Source organism: Elephas maximus, chromosome 4 (genome assembly GCF_024166365.1).
Source record: "Elephas maximus indicus isolate mEleMax1 chromosome 4, mEleMax1 primary haplotype, whole genome shotgun sequence".
NCBI classification, from domain to species: Eukaryota; Metazoa; Chordata; class Mammalia; order Proboscidea; family Elephantidae; genus Elephas; species Elephas maximus.
In genome coordinates, this window is record NC_064822.1 from 82,405,477 (window position 1) to 82,419,903 (window position 14,427).

General features: G+C 36.1%; 1 protein-coding gene across 20 annotated transcripts in view; it reads right to left on the reverse strand.

Moving 5' to 3' along the window:
- SOX5 (SRY-box transcription factor 5) overlaps positions 1 to 14,427 on the reverse strand; it is a 1,155,824-nt gene that overhangs the window by 217,154 nt on the left and 924,243 nt on the right. For all 20 annotated transcript variants that reach the window (XM_049885159.1, XM_049885160.1, XM_049885146.1 and 17 more), the window contains 2 exons: positions 12,884 to 13,056; positions 6,889 to 6,957 (listed from right to left, as the gene is read on the reverse strand). In XM_049885159.1, coding sequence (XP_049741116.1) covers positions 6,889 to 6,957; positions 12,884 to 13,056 — 242 coding nt within the window. The remainder of the gene's footprint in view (positions 1 to 6,888; positions 6,958 to 12,883; positions 13,057 to 14,427) is intronic.

Below are 14,427 nucleotides of genomic sequence, written 5' to 3' on the forward strand. Positions count from 1 at the left end.
GTATATCTATATGTATATACATAACTATATCTTTAGAAACAAGTTTGCCTAGACAGAGAAATAATTAATCTATACCCAGACCCCACAATACACGATTGAATTTCTTTCATTAGGTAGTCACCAGAAAACCAATTTTTTTTTTAAAAAAAAAGAACGTTTAAAGGATTTTTAAGTGGCTCCCTCTGTGTAAAAGGACCGTGCAGTCGAGAGTTGTATCCTGTTTACTTGCAGTATATTTTATTTCATCTTGCAAAACGTTAGTTGGAACTCAAGGAGTTAATGCATTTCTTCAGGTTGAAATCCTACCTTAATTGCATGGTGTTTATTCTTGGCATTTCCAGTCTCCCAAAGACACATGGTTACTTTGTAATCTCTTTGTCCTCATGTATGTGTGTAGGGTCTTGCTGAGGGGGGGTAAAATGCTTTCAACTTACCACACTTGGAGAAAGAAATCATAAATCAGCAGGTGAGTCAGGTACTATTATTTCACCTTTAACGTTATTATGTTTTCAATACAATATTTCAATGGATTTCTTTCCGCATAATAATTTATCAAGAATTACCAAAACTCTAATGACCTCAGAGAACTTTGGCACCAATAAAATGAAACCTTTATCACAAATTGGTTGAGCCCACGACTGCAACTTAATCATTCAATTGTACATAAGTCAAGTTGTATTTTTACTTCATAGGAATACGTTCCCAGGGAAAGAAAACTCATTTTCCAACTTTAGGCCATTAAGCCTTAAATGGTAGAATATCAGTGAAATAAAAATGAACTGGGCCCAGATTCGGGGACTTTGGAGTCCAGCCATGATTCCACAAGTAACAACTTATGTGATTGCAAAAATCTTCTTTACTTACTCGGTTTAAGTTTACGAATGTCGAAATGAGAGATAGGTCTCATTAAAGGCTTTCTGAAAATCTCTTGTAGTTCTAAATCAAATCAATTTATAAAACTGAACTCACAAAGTTTCACTGATTACTGCATTATAGGTTATATTCCTTTTACTAGAAATTCTCTTGCTGGAAACAGTCATTAAATCGCCCATCATGCATCTAATGCTTTAGGCAATTTTTTCTTTTTGTTTTTTGGCATTGTGCACTCACTATATGTTAGGAATAATTCCATTTAATCCTCAAAGTAACCAGGTGTGAGTTAGTTTAGGTATACAATTCACATTTTATTGATGAGAGTAATGAAACTCAAAGGGGTAAGCAATTTTCCCAAGATGACATAGTAAATAAGGTGTGAAGAGGCAAAGACTGAATTTGGATATGTCTAAGTCCAAAGACCCTGCTCTTAATCTTTTAAATTTTTATTATGGAATAAGATTAAAATTGTATTTCACACAGTTAAATGTAAGTCTATACCACCTGAAAAACCAAGCTCTTTCCTACATGCTATGGAATGTATACCACCATCCAGCTAAGAATACAAGGGTGGGAAGAGTCATCCTTCACCCTATCCTGAGGTCCAGGCAGAATCAGTGACCCAGAGTTAGGCCTAGTCCCGCACACACTTATGAATCGGGAGCAATGACATGGGGCTATTAAACAACAATTCTTTACCTCCAAGAGAACACAATGAACAGTAGCTGGAAAACTTAATCAGAAGGGGAAACACAATGAATTTGTGGAATTTCTTATGAAAGGTCAAACACTGACCTCCCTGTATGGGGATCATGACAAATATGCAGTTGAAAATGAAGTACAATATCTTTAAATTTCCCCTAAAAAATATCTTACGTGGATTTCTTTCTGGAGCATGCTGTTGGATTGACCCTATTAGATGCTAACAAGAACCAAAAAAGATAAGAAACTTAAAATTAGGGCATGCTTCCCCCACACATGCTCAAAACTATATAAACCCGGTCCCATTCAAAGCTTCAAGATTAAAGGGGGCTTAGGTCTCCAGGACACTCAGTTTATTCCCATAATGGAAGTTGAGTAGAGGTCACCCATTCATTCACTTTAAAAGGTTTTAACAGCAGTGAGTCAGGTCAAGATGAGCCACTGATTATTATTGGAAACCAAAGTCACCTAACCATGATATTAGAAGCAGATTGGTTTAATGTAAAAAATAGTCAGGGAATAAAATTGCTAAAATATGGACATTGTAGCATGTGTAAAAACTCAAACCCACTGCCATTGAGTCAATTCTGACTCATAGAGGCCTTATGGGACAGAGTAGAACTGCCCCACAGGGTTTTCAAGGCGTAAGTCTTTACGGAAGCTGAGTGCCACACCTTTCTCCCCCAGAGAGGCTGGTGGGTTTGAACCACTGACATTTCAGTTAGCAGCCGAGCACTTAACCACTGAGCTACCAGGGCTCCTGGATGTGCAATGGAGTATAAGAAAGAAAAAAAAGTTTCCCCTAAAAATTAACCATCTAGGGAGATTATTTTTTTCTGAGATATTTATAAATTTTATCTCCTGTATTAATGCGCATTAAAACTAAGTGAGATACATTAAATTGAAATACAAAAATGTTCTATCTTTGAAGGAAAATAACCAGACAAAAATATTAAAGGAAAACAACGTGGAATGTTAGAAGACTGAAACTTTTTAGTGTTTAGTGTTCCTAAAATTAAGAGTTGCATAACAAAACAGGAATGAAGGAAGATGGGATATTTCTGGTAATATGACATTATTTTACATGCAGAGTGAACTGATTTATGAGGTTGCAAAGAAAAACAGAAAACTTCCTTTAATTCTGCTTTTAATTTCCAGTGACTTACATGAATAAAGACTTTTTCTTTATATGAATAAACTTAGTAGAAGGCTATAATCCCGTATACTCTTTAGAGAGAAGAATGTAGATTAAATGTTCATTCCAATTAGAATCATGCAGTTTTAGAGCTAAGGTTGCTTTTTGAAGAGACAGATTAAAAAGAGTTCATAAAGAGCTGATCCTAAGCAGTTAAATAAAACTGTTCACTTGCAAATTCTTATGGCATTTTTTATTTGAATAGTGTAAAACCTACCGTCCCTCTCTTCATCTAGGGTGGAGAAAAGATAGAATTGACAGGCCGTGGGAGAATTTTAAATAACTTGGGTAGAGATGAGAATATGTGAATATTTGTGCATACACACATACATACGAACTTGTTCGTATACTTTTTTAATAGAATGGCATATGCCTCAAATGAAATAAAGATGTCTAAATTAACCTCTCCTTAAAAAAGATCCCACTAAAAATATGAAGAAAATGAGGGAAACATCATCCTTTTTTCATGTCATATATCCCCCAAGTGTGCAAATTTGTCTTGCTCTGATTCCTACACTCTCAGTTTAATCCATTCTAGCTGATCTGTCTAACCCATCTACTGTATTTTATGCCTTTACTTTAGACCAAGTTACTATCTTTTGTGATTATAATTAACACACAAATTTTAAAGGCAACCTTAATTGTGGATTCATAACCCTGTTGTTCACTATTCCATCCATATAATATAGGAACTGGGATACATGATTTCCTAAGGTCCTGAGAAACAACCATGGCACAAAACACCTAAGGAAACGCAATCAAGATAAATAATGTAAGTTTCTATGTTTACTTTTCCAAGGTCTTAAGGCTCCATATTTATGACAGGAAAAGAAAAAAAAAGGCATATATCAAAAACAAAATCTGATAGCTTAGTATTTTCAAATACTGAAGAAAATATAGTTTATGGTAATTTTTATGGGCGTATTTGATCATGTATGCATTGATTAAAAATATAATTTATAATAATATTTGGTATTAATTTGATTTGTCTTTTACCATAACAGGGTCAATTTTTATTTGTCTTCCTCTTTGTCATATTTTGCCAAGTAAAAAGAGGAAGAGGGAAGAAGGAGAAAAGGAAGAGAAAATATTCTAAAAAGAATAATGGTAAGAATTTATGTGGGGAAACAGAGGGTCTATACTACTTTTTAAATTTTCTATTTCTACACATGCCACTACATTAGGCTTCCCATAAGTGTTTGAAAAAAAATCTCAGTAGATTAAATAATTTGAATACATTGAGGCTTTACTATTAAGTGTTTAGAAGACGGCCCCAAATGAACAACTTACTCTGCCTATAGAACTATACTTTTAGTTAATGAATATACGAGAAGCTGTGAAAATGAATTCCTTTCAGATTGTCCGTCTTTCTCATTACTTACTTGTTGTCTGGAACATGTCCTACTTCCCAGACTTTTTTTTTTTTTTTTTGGTAAGTACCTGATGGTTTTAGAGCCCTGGTCGCGCAGTGTTAAGAGCTTGGCTGCTAACCAAAAGGTCGACAGTTTGACTCTACCCGCCACTCTTTAGAAACCCTATGGGGCAGCTAGCTCTACTCTGTCCTATAGGGTCGCTATGAGTTGTAATTGACTGGACAGCAATGGTTTTGGTTTGGTTTGGTTTAGTTTAATGGTTTCGACTCACTCAGTTTTGCTCATCTGGACTAAACCTTGAGTGAAGACAAATACACAGACATAATATTTCCATATCTTTTAACGTTTCCCTCTGATTACTTAATAGTGTGATATTATTACCTTTAAGGACTATTTGTTTAGAGTTGGTTTTTGTTTGTTTTTTCTCCTCTAGTAGAGGTCAGCAGCTTCTAAACTATGACATTTTGATACTCAGCAATATTTCTATTAATAGAAAACTTTAGTTCTCATCATTGTTCTACCAGTAACTAGTTGTGTGAGCTTAGGCAAGTCAGTAAACTTGGCCTTAGCTCTCTGGGATACAGTTTCTATAATCACGCTGTCTGTAACCAAAAAAACCCATTGCTGTCAAGTTGATTCTGACTCATAGCGAACCTATAGGACAGAGTGGAACTGCCCCATAGAGTTTCCAAGGAGCGCCTGGTGGATTTGAATTGCTGACCTTTTGGTTAGCAGCTGTAGCACTTAACCACTACTCCACCAGGGTTTCCACACTGTCTATAGGACAGATAATTTTTAAAGACCTTTTCATTTGTGGGGGGAGGGGAAAGTCTAATTTATAATTAGACATCTCCATGCTCTGGAGCAAGAAATCCAACAGTTTCAACATTTTAAAATCCACATTATAAACATAATATGGGTTTAACACATTCTGTAACTCTGTTTAACAAAGGCTTGGGTTTTTTTTTTTGTCTCAATAGTCTCGTAGAAAGTAAAAAAGAAATTGAAACTATTGGTACTCCATCAAATCCCAGCAAAATCGGGTGTCTCGCAAAGGGCCGTGTTGTTGATTATGGATTTATATCTTATTTACAATAAAAAATTGTCAGAACAACTTTTTAATCCTACTGATTTTTTCAATAATTAAAAACATTTTCAACATAGATAACTGGGTGCCATCAACAAACTATATTCAAAATCAGTGTATTTAGACTGAAAAACATGAAATCCAATGACAGTTTTAAACCAATGAATTTAATAATCACACTCCACATACGAATAGATAAGAGCATATTAGAAATGTACTATTCATAATTACAGAAAAGGGACACAAAAATCCCTGGTTGGGGCATGAACAGAAGCTCTGACCAGCTCACTTAAAATTCCAGGTACAATAAGAATTAAAAAAAAAAAAAATTGCCACAGTTCTGACTCATGGTGACCTCACGTGGTTCAGAGTAAAACTGCACTTCACAGGGTTTTCAATGGCTATAATCTTTCGAGAGCAGATCACCAGGTCTTTCTCCCAAGGCGCCTCTGGCTGGACTACGATTTCCAGCCTTTTGGTTAGCACCCGAGTGCTTAACTGCGCCACTGAGGGATTCCAGAACAAAAAAGAATTTGGGCCAGATGATCCGGAGTAAAGAAATAAAGTGTACCTGGCCCAATCAGACAAAATGGGAGAAACTTTGTTGGCAAAAGAAGTTAAAACCTGCTTAATATGCGAGTGAAATAATTTTGGCATGTTTCTGACATTTGTGATATTTATACTTATTAAAATACATTGGACTCTCAAGATACAACCTCAAGAGAATGATGACTTTTTCCCCCAGATTAGCTGACTGCAAACCTAACCGTCACCTCCAGGTGAATGACGGTACTGAGGGGCTGGACTCATAGCTCCATGAGTGAGATTCCTTTTTTCGCTAGTCAGAGCAAATATGTATTTGCACTTTTTTTTCTTTTTATGAGTATAAGCTTTGGTACTATGCTAAGGTTTCCATACATAATACATTATCATTAAATTCTCATAAATCTCTATAAAATAGATACTGTTATTAACCTTATTTTTAGGAAAAACTAAGAATATTATCAAAGTTCATGCTACTAGCAAGTGGTAAAGACAATACATTCTTGACAAACTTACGTTTTCCTTTATTATTATTTTTACCAATACAGCTCCTTTCTTCCTTATTTGATTCTACTCATTATTCTAAATTTCCATATAAGAAAAATATAAAGGTGATAGATCCCTCAGACTTAGATTTTACAGTCAATACCAAGGGTGAAATGCAACTTGAATGCCGAATCATTACCTTCCTTAACTCCAGCCTTTATCTCATATGGCCGTTGAGCATACAGCAGAAAAGTTCTCTGCCAGTGACTCTCTAACTGAAAATCTATGGTACCTATCTGCTTCGAGTTCCCTGCACCTACCCATTAAGAACACTTACAGACACATTTTAAACATTAAGGTATAGACAAAAAATGGAACATCGCTCGACAATAATTTCCTCTCAGCACAGGATGAAAATTACTGTTAACTTGCTTAAACTGCAGCTCCCTAACACAGTAGGGTGCCTGACAGACAGCCATCAGTTGCAAGATTTGCATGGTACAGGAGGCTAATGTAAATCAGGCTAAGAGCAATTTTTATTTTGAAGGCCATTTCAGTCAGGTCATATAAGAATGGGAAACAAAGTATATTTTTTCATGGGAAACATATATGAAATTATGATTTCTGACCTGGATCTGTTGCTGAAGCAAATTGATTTTGTGTTGTTGCTGCAGAAGCTGCTGCTGTTGTCTTGCAATCTGTGGAGAAATTGCACATGAAAATGTTAAAAGTATATTGTAGACCTGGAGGGAAACCACCAATGTTCTGTTTCTCAAAGTTTGATTTGACACTGATGAAGATGATGAAAATGGATGTGGCTGTGCCTCTGAATTATCAGCAACTTATCCTTATGGGGGATCCAACAAGATATTTAGTCTTTAGGATCAGTTATGCTTATTTTGGCTGAAAACAAATGAAGCCTAAGACACTGCAGCAATGATCTCTCCCAGTATGAAATGTTACCCATTGTCAAGTTGATTACGACTCACAGAAACCCTATCGGACAGAATAGAACTGTCCCATAGGGTTTCCAAGGAGCGGCTGTTAGATTTGAACTGCCAATCTTTTGGTTAGCAGGCAAGCTCTTAACCACTGTGCTACCAAGGCTTCAAATTTTAGGGCTGCAAAAATCCTTCTTTCTGGTGATACTCAGAAGGCACTGCCTCTGACATTTTCAGCCCTCTTCTACCAAAGAAAGGCTATTGCATGAACAGGGGTGTGGTTGTGCCTAAGAAGTTCAGTGTAGCATGAAGTACTAGAAGATACTCTATTCCTCAAATCATAAGAAAAAAAAAAAAATTGCCATCATGTCGACTCTGACTTATTGTGACCCCATGTGTGTCAGAGTAGAACTGTGCTCCATAGGGTTTTCAATGACTGATTTTTCAGAAGTAGATAGCCAGACCGTTCTTCTGAGGTGCCTCGAGAGGACTCAAGCCTCCAAACTTCAGGTTAGAAGCAGAGTCTGCTAATCATTTCTAGCACCTAGGGACTCCACTGTACTCCTTAGTGAGGGCTTTTTTTTTTTTTTTCTCGGTAAATAATGTCCTCATCTCCTCCTCCCACAAATTCTTAAACCACCCACTTCTCAAGACAATGCATTCTCTTTCCTCCTCTCATTTCTTTATCAAAATAATTCTTAATCGAATCATCAATCACTTCCATTTCTCTAATCGTAAAGAAGTTTTCTTTTATTTGGTTTTTAGTCCTCATTTTTTGACCTCTCATCGGTATTCAAGACTCAAGTTTCTTTCCTTTGATCCAGAACTACTTTCTTCCCATGGCTTCTATGACACCACAATTTTCTGGTCTTCTCCTGCCTTTTGAGGTATTCCTTTTCAGTTATATTTAATGGCTTTGTCCAGTCATTAAATGTTCTAACTCCATAAGGCTCAATTTTAGAATCTCTTCTCTTTTCCCTCTATACCTACTTTCATCTGTAGGCCAAGGGCTTATAAATTTGTTTCTCTAGCTTCAACCTCTGCTCTAAGCTTCAGACCCATTTATCCAACTGTGTTCTTGAAGGTATTTCAAATTCAGTAGGTTCAAAACTAAACTCAGGATTTAGCCTTCCATATGCTCATCTTAAGTGTTTTCTAACCCAGGAAATAGCACAGTAATTTCCTTGTGATTTGTTCTCATAACACCTTCTACATTTACTTAATACTCTATCACATGCTATGATTTTATATTTGTTTGTTTTTTGATTGTTTGACTTCTTTATTACCATCTCTGTCTCCTAGGTAGACGTTTATAAACACAGTGAGCGTAGGGATCATGTATATTTTGCTTACCAATTGCACAGAGCCTAGTACATAAGGGGTTCTGAATAAATATTTGATGAAGAATCTATGAATGAATAGATGAGAAGAAATTTTTAAACATTTCATTACATGATATATACGGTAGGAAGATTTCTAATGAGAATGCAACTCCTAAACTCAAGAAATTTATTACTGTCTTAAAAATACACACTACTTATTCTCATCATGTTGTAATCACTATCATTTTCATTGCAAAAATATATCCCTTAACCTTTGTATCCAGCTGAAAATTCAGGAAATAGTGGATATATGTAGAGTTCATTGTGAATGAAAATTAAGAACTCATGATGCAGATGGGTCTACATAGATTATTTCTTTTATAGACAGGTAAGTTATGATTATTTTAATGATTTTATTTTATCTTAGGAATAAAGGATTTTTTTTTCTGAAGAAAGTTAGGGAAGAAGATGGTAGAAAAAAATACCCTTTTCCTTAAGTCTGGTTGCTTCCTCCCAGTTATCAATATTTCCAGTGATATTTAAATCATTTTAGTACTACCTTGAGAATATATCAAAACCTTAACTATAACTACTTTATACCCCTTCACAGTTTTCTTTTCTAAGCCACCATCATCTCCTACTTGGGTTGGCATAATAGCCTATTATTTTCTCTTTCTGCTTCTGCCTTTGCACCATGCAGTCTCTTATAAACCAACAGATATCTTTTTAAAATATAAGCTGTGTCATAATATTCACGTTTTCAAAATCTCTGGGTCAGAGTAAAAGAGTGTCCATATGATGCCTAGAAGGCCCAGTATAATTGGCCTCCTGCTCCTTGTCACTCCTCTCTAGCCACGCTGTTCTCCCAACTACCTGTTGAACACACCTTCCAAGGAAACTCCTGCCTCTGGAGGTTTGCACTTGCTTTTCCCTCCATCTGGAACACCCTTTTCCTAGATAGTTACATGGCTCACTCCTTCAGCTCCTACAAGTTACCGGCAGTAAAATGATGTTACGTTATCAGCGAGGTCTTCTCTGAGTACATGTTTTAAAATAGCTTGTCTCTCTACCTGGCACCCCCCCAATACCCTGCTTTGTTTTTTACCATAATTCTTATCAACATATACTATATTTTACTTGATTATTTACTCGCTGTCTGTCTCCCCCAACTAGAATTCAATTCATGAGAGATGTTTATCTGTTTTGTTCTCTGCTGTTTCTCCCAACAACTAGAACAGACTCTGGCTCAGTAAGTGTTTGCTGAATAGATGAATGTGGAATGGAATTCAGAGTCTGGTGGAAAGGCTCATCAATAAACAGGTACAACAGAGTATTAGAATTTGCAGAGTAGGGGCACCTCACACTGAGTAGGGAGTGCTGGGAGAAGGTTCATCCAAAAAGACCAGAGTCTTAAGGGTCTGAAATATCCTTCAGAGTTCCCTGTGTCTTGAAGAAAAGATCAGTGATGACAAGAGTGGTGACTATAAATGTCAGCACTCAGTTCCTTGGGTTTATAGTCACCGTAAGGAGCCATCGTGGCACAAATAGTTAAGTGCTCAGCTGCTAAGCAAAAGATTGGCAGTTCAAACCAACCCTGCAGCTCTGCAGGAGAAAGACCTAATAATCTGCGGCAATAAAGATTAAAGCCAAGAAAATCCTGCGAAGAGGTTCTACTGTGTCACATGGGGTCACTGTGAATGGAAAATGACTTTTTTTTGTTGTTGACAGAACCTATCAACAACAAAAACATAGTCATTGTCGGCTACCTGTGATAGAGAGAATAAAGGAGAGCAGAACTGACTACAGAAACCTGACCTGTTGCTCTCACGAGCGATCTTTTCTCAGGCTGTCTAGGAGTCCCTGCCTGGGATCACTCCAATACAGGAGAGAAACGATGGAAGATCTATTGGTCTAATGTTCCAAGGAGAATGTCAGAGCCCTTGAGATACTAAAAAATTCTAGAATCCTTTGACGATATCCAGGGAAAAAGAAAGAAAAAAGCCCTGCTTTCCATTACAGATTGCTTAGATTTTTCAGGACAAGACTGCCCTCAGACTCAACCAAGGCAAGTAGGGATTCTCTGCCAAAAAAAAAAAAAAATATATATATATATATATATATAAAAACACACACACAATTTTCATAGGCTCCCAGGGTTCTCTAGAATTTAGATGTTTGAATGCATCGAGGATTAAGGAAAGTAGTGTTTTTCTAGATAGTGAAAGGCAAATGTTTCGAACTCTTTTGTCATAGGAGTAAAGCAAGGGGAATATGGGATATCAAATAACAGCTCAAATATATCATTAGGGAAAAAGTTTGAAACATTTCATTAAAAATAAAAATACCTCTTTTCAAGCAGAAATGAACCAACAAGTAGGGAAGGGTAAACTGAAAGTAGGGCCCCTCAAATGCAATGCATTCTGAGTATTTCTCCACCTCTTTCAAATCTGTTGGTTTACACCTTTGAAAGCTGTTTAGAGGGATTTGCAGCAATGTGTATAGACACAAATTGTTGTTGCTGTTCTGTGCCATGAAGTCAGTTCTGACTCACAGTGACTCTATACGACAGAGTAGAACTGCCTCAAAGGGTTTTCTAGGCTATAATCTTTATGGAAGCAGGTTGTGAGGTCTTTTCTCCTGTGGAGCTACTGGACCTTTCAGTTAGCAGCCAAGTGCTTAACCATAGTTCCACCAGGACTAAATAGTGGTCCTCTTCCACTTGGTATGGTAATAGACTGATCCATAACATATAATGAGAATATAAAGGGACTCAGACCTGGAAAATAGCTGCCACTCTTACATATAAGCTGACCCTTACTAAATAAACCTCTACTCTCCCTTCAAATTACTACCAATTTTCATAAGAGTTTGTGTCGCTTCCAATTTATCACTACATATTTGCCAGTTCTTACTATCAGAATTCTGCTCCTAAAACTCCATAAAACTCCACAGAAGCAACACATTTAAAGGCCAACAATGAGAATTTAAATGACAAATCTGGTAGCTTCCAATTTGTGTTAGAATAATGACATTAGTTGTAGCATTTAATACTGTTGTCTATTCTTAAAATCTTCATTTTTCTCTTCATTCTTATGACACTGCGCTTTTGGTTCTCCTGATCGCTTCTGGATATGCTTAGTGTCCTCTCTCTACCAGCTATATATGAGCATCTCCCAAGACTCTACTCTTAGTCTCTTTCCATTTTCTCATGACACCACCACTCAATTACGAGGTCTAACAATCTTAATATGATTGCCATTCTTTTATCATTTAGGTCTGAGCTCAGGTGCCACAATCTCAGAAAGCTTTATCCAGCCATCCAAGTAAGAAGCACTGCCTCGCCATACCAATGAATATTACATTACTCTTTTAAAATTTCTTCTAATTACTTACCACTATCTGAAATTGTTTTAATTTATCTGTTCCCTTGTTAATCATCTCTCACTTTCCACTAGAATTTAGAGACTCTGTCTTTGTCTCTCTGGTTAATCGAGGTAGCTTTAGCAATCAGTATAGTGCCTGGCAAGTAAGAAGCCCTCAATTACTATTTATTGAATAAATGAATAAATCGTATCTGTTCCAACGGTTTAAACTACCACCTCTATGTACATAGTCGAAGAAATATAGCTCAGCAGGCCTCTCTTCCAAACTGCTTTTTGTTATTTCTGTCTTTCACATACCCCCAGATGAACAAAATGACAACAGCTTTAATTCAATATGTATAAATTCATTTTCTTTTCCAAATTTGCCCTCCTGATTTTCCCTATTTCTATTGATGGTACCACCATTTCCTCTATTGCTCAGGCTCAAAAACCTTTCCTCTCCTTTTTATTCACTCAAAAAAATTCTACTTACAATAGCTTTTCTGCCAGTTTACTCCTTTCTTCTCTTTGCTTCTCTTTGTCCATAGTCATCACCCTACCAGTTTAGCTTCTCACGCCTTACTGAGATTACACAATAGCCTCCTCACTGAACTTCATGACCCATAATTAGAAATTCACTTCAGTTGTTGAATCCTACCTATTTTCAGAACTCATCTAAATACCACCAGTTTTCTGAAACCTTTCACAATGCTCCTGACTGTAAATGTTCTCTTAACTGTCCATGATTCTCTTTTCTACTTTGCTCGTGATCTATCAAAATATCACCTTAATTGTCATTACTTCAGAGTTACTTACCACCAAAGTAGCTAAGATTCTTAAGACTGGAGTTTCTCATTTGCTTGTTTTGGTGTTTTTCTTTTTTATTTATTTGGGGTGAGGGGTATTCTTAGTCATCTTTGTATGTCTAGGATAGTGTCAAATAAATATCAAGTAAAACAATGTCTGAGGAAATGGACTGTGTCTCTAGCTCTTACTCACCTGTTCTTGCTGCTGTTTGGCCAGCTCCATTTGCTGGCGCTGCTTCTCAATCTGAGAGGCAGCCAATTTCTTCTGCTCATCATGGGCAGCCAGTAGCTGCTCTCGTAGACTGGTCAGTTGATTGATCATACCCATGAGCTGCCTCTCTTTCTCAGCTAGGCTCTCGGGAGTCCCTGAAAATAATACAGTGATAAAACATACAAGAAATGAGAAGAAAGTAATTTTCCATGACAATAGTTCTGCTGCATAAGAATGATTCCAAATATAAGGTTCAACACACACACACACACACACACACACACACATAAACATACACCTCACTTTTTAAAGATTTTTCACTCAACAACAAAAAAATGATGGCTGTTTACCCATTATAAAATGCCAGAATGAGAAAATGCTGACTTCGTTTTATTATTTATGGCAAGTAATACACTACAGCTTTCTTCTTTGATATTGCAAGTAAATATAAAATTGTTGGCTGAGCATCTACTATTTTCAATGTTCTATACTGGGACCTTCGGGCAATCAAAATAATTCTAAAGCTAATTCCTGGCCTTAGTAGTTTTTCATCTAATTAAAATGAGAAGACAAAACATGACTTTAATAACAATAATTATTAAATAAGAGATGAAGGCATACTTATCAATGACATGATTATCCTTTATTGAAAAAAAAATTGAAGAGTCAGAACTAAATAATCCCTTATTAAAGGAGGAAAAAATAGATTCTGTTTAATCAATCAAGTTTCAGACCACTTTCCCATACGTCACTCAGAAGGTCTCTTAAAAAATAAAACATAGATAACAGGGAAAATATTCAAGTTTGAGAACACAAATTTAGGCTAACACAAAATAATTAAATAATAATTAAATGTGGTTGGCAAACTAACAGATCACATTGTGGACACCCGAGATTATACATAAATCCAAGATTTGGAGAAGTAATGGTAGTCGTTTAAAATAAATAGTACGCTAAAATATTTAAAACATGCCAGTGAATCTTCTTAGGTTACAACAATCATTTGATACACAGGAAATGTGAGTTCATTGAAACAGAAAGAGTATCATTTTTAATCGTTCTCTTAAAACTCACTGGATAGACAAGACCCCTATGGTAAAGCACCAGCAGTAGAAAAGAACACACTTTTTTAATTATAATTTTACTTCAAATATAAGACACTAAGCACTATTTTAATAATGGATTTGCCACCTGTATATGTAATTAGATAGAAAACTCTGTTATAACTCAGTCACCCTTCCCCAACCCATTCCACGTCTTGCTACCAATTTATGCTGAAAAAGCACAAGATTTTTAGGAAGTGGTAGGTATAGTTAGCAACTTATAATTTTTCATGTGCCCATTTGGAATGGAAATAAAGTTTCTAATGTATTCTACATAGGCTAGAGAACAAATCAGAAAAAAAAAAAAAAACCTCTAAATACAAACTTATACAAGAAAAACCATGCCTTGTACGCCTTATACTCATGAGCCATGCTCTGAGCAGATGTGCAATCAGTATTTGCTAATAATTTATTATACATCAA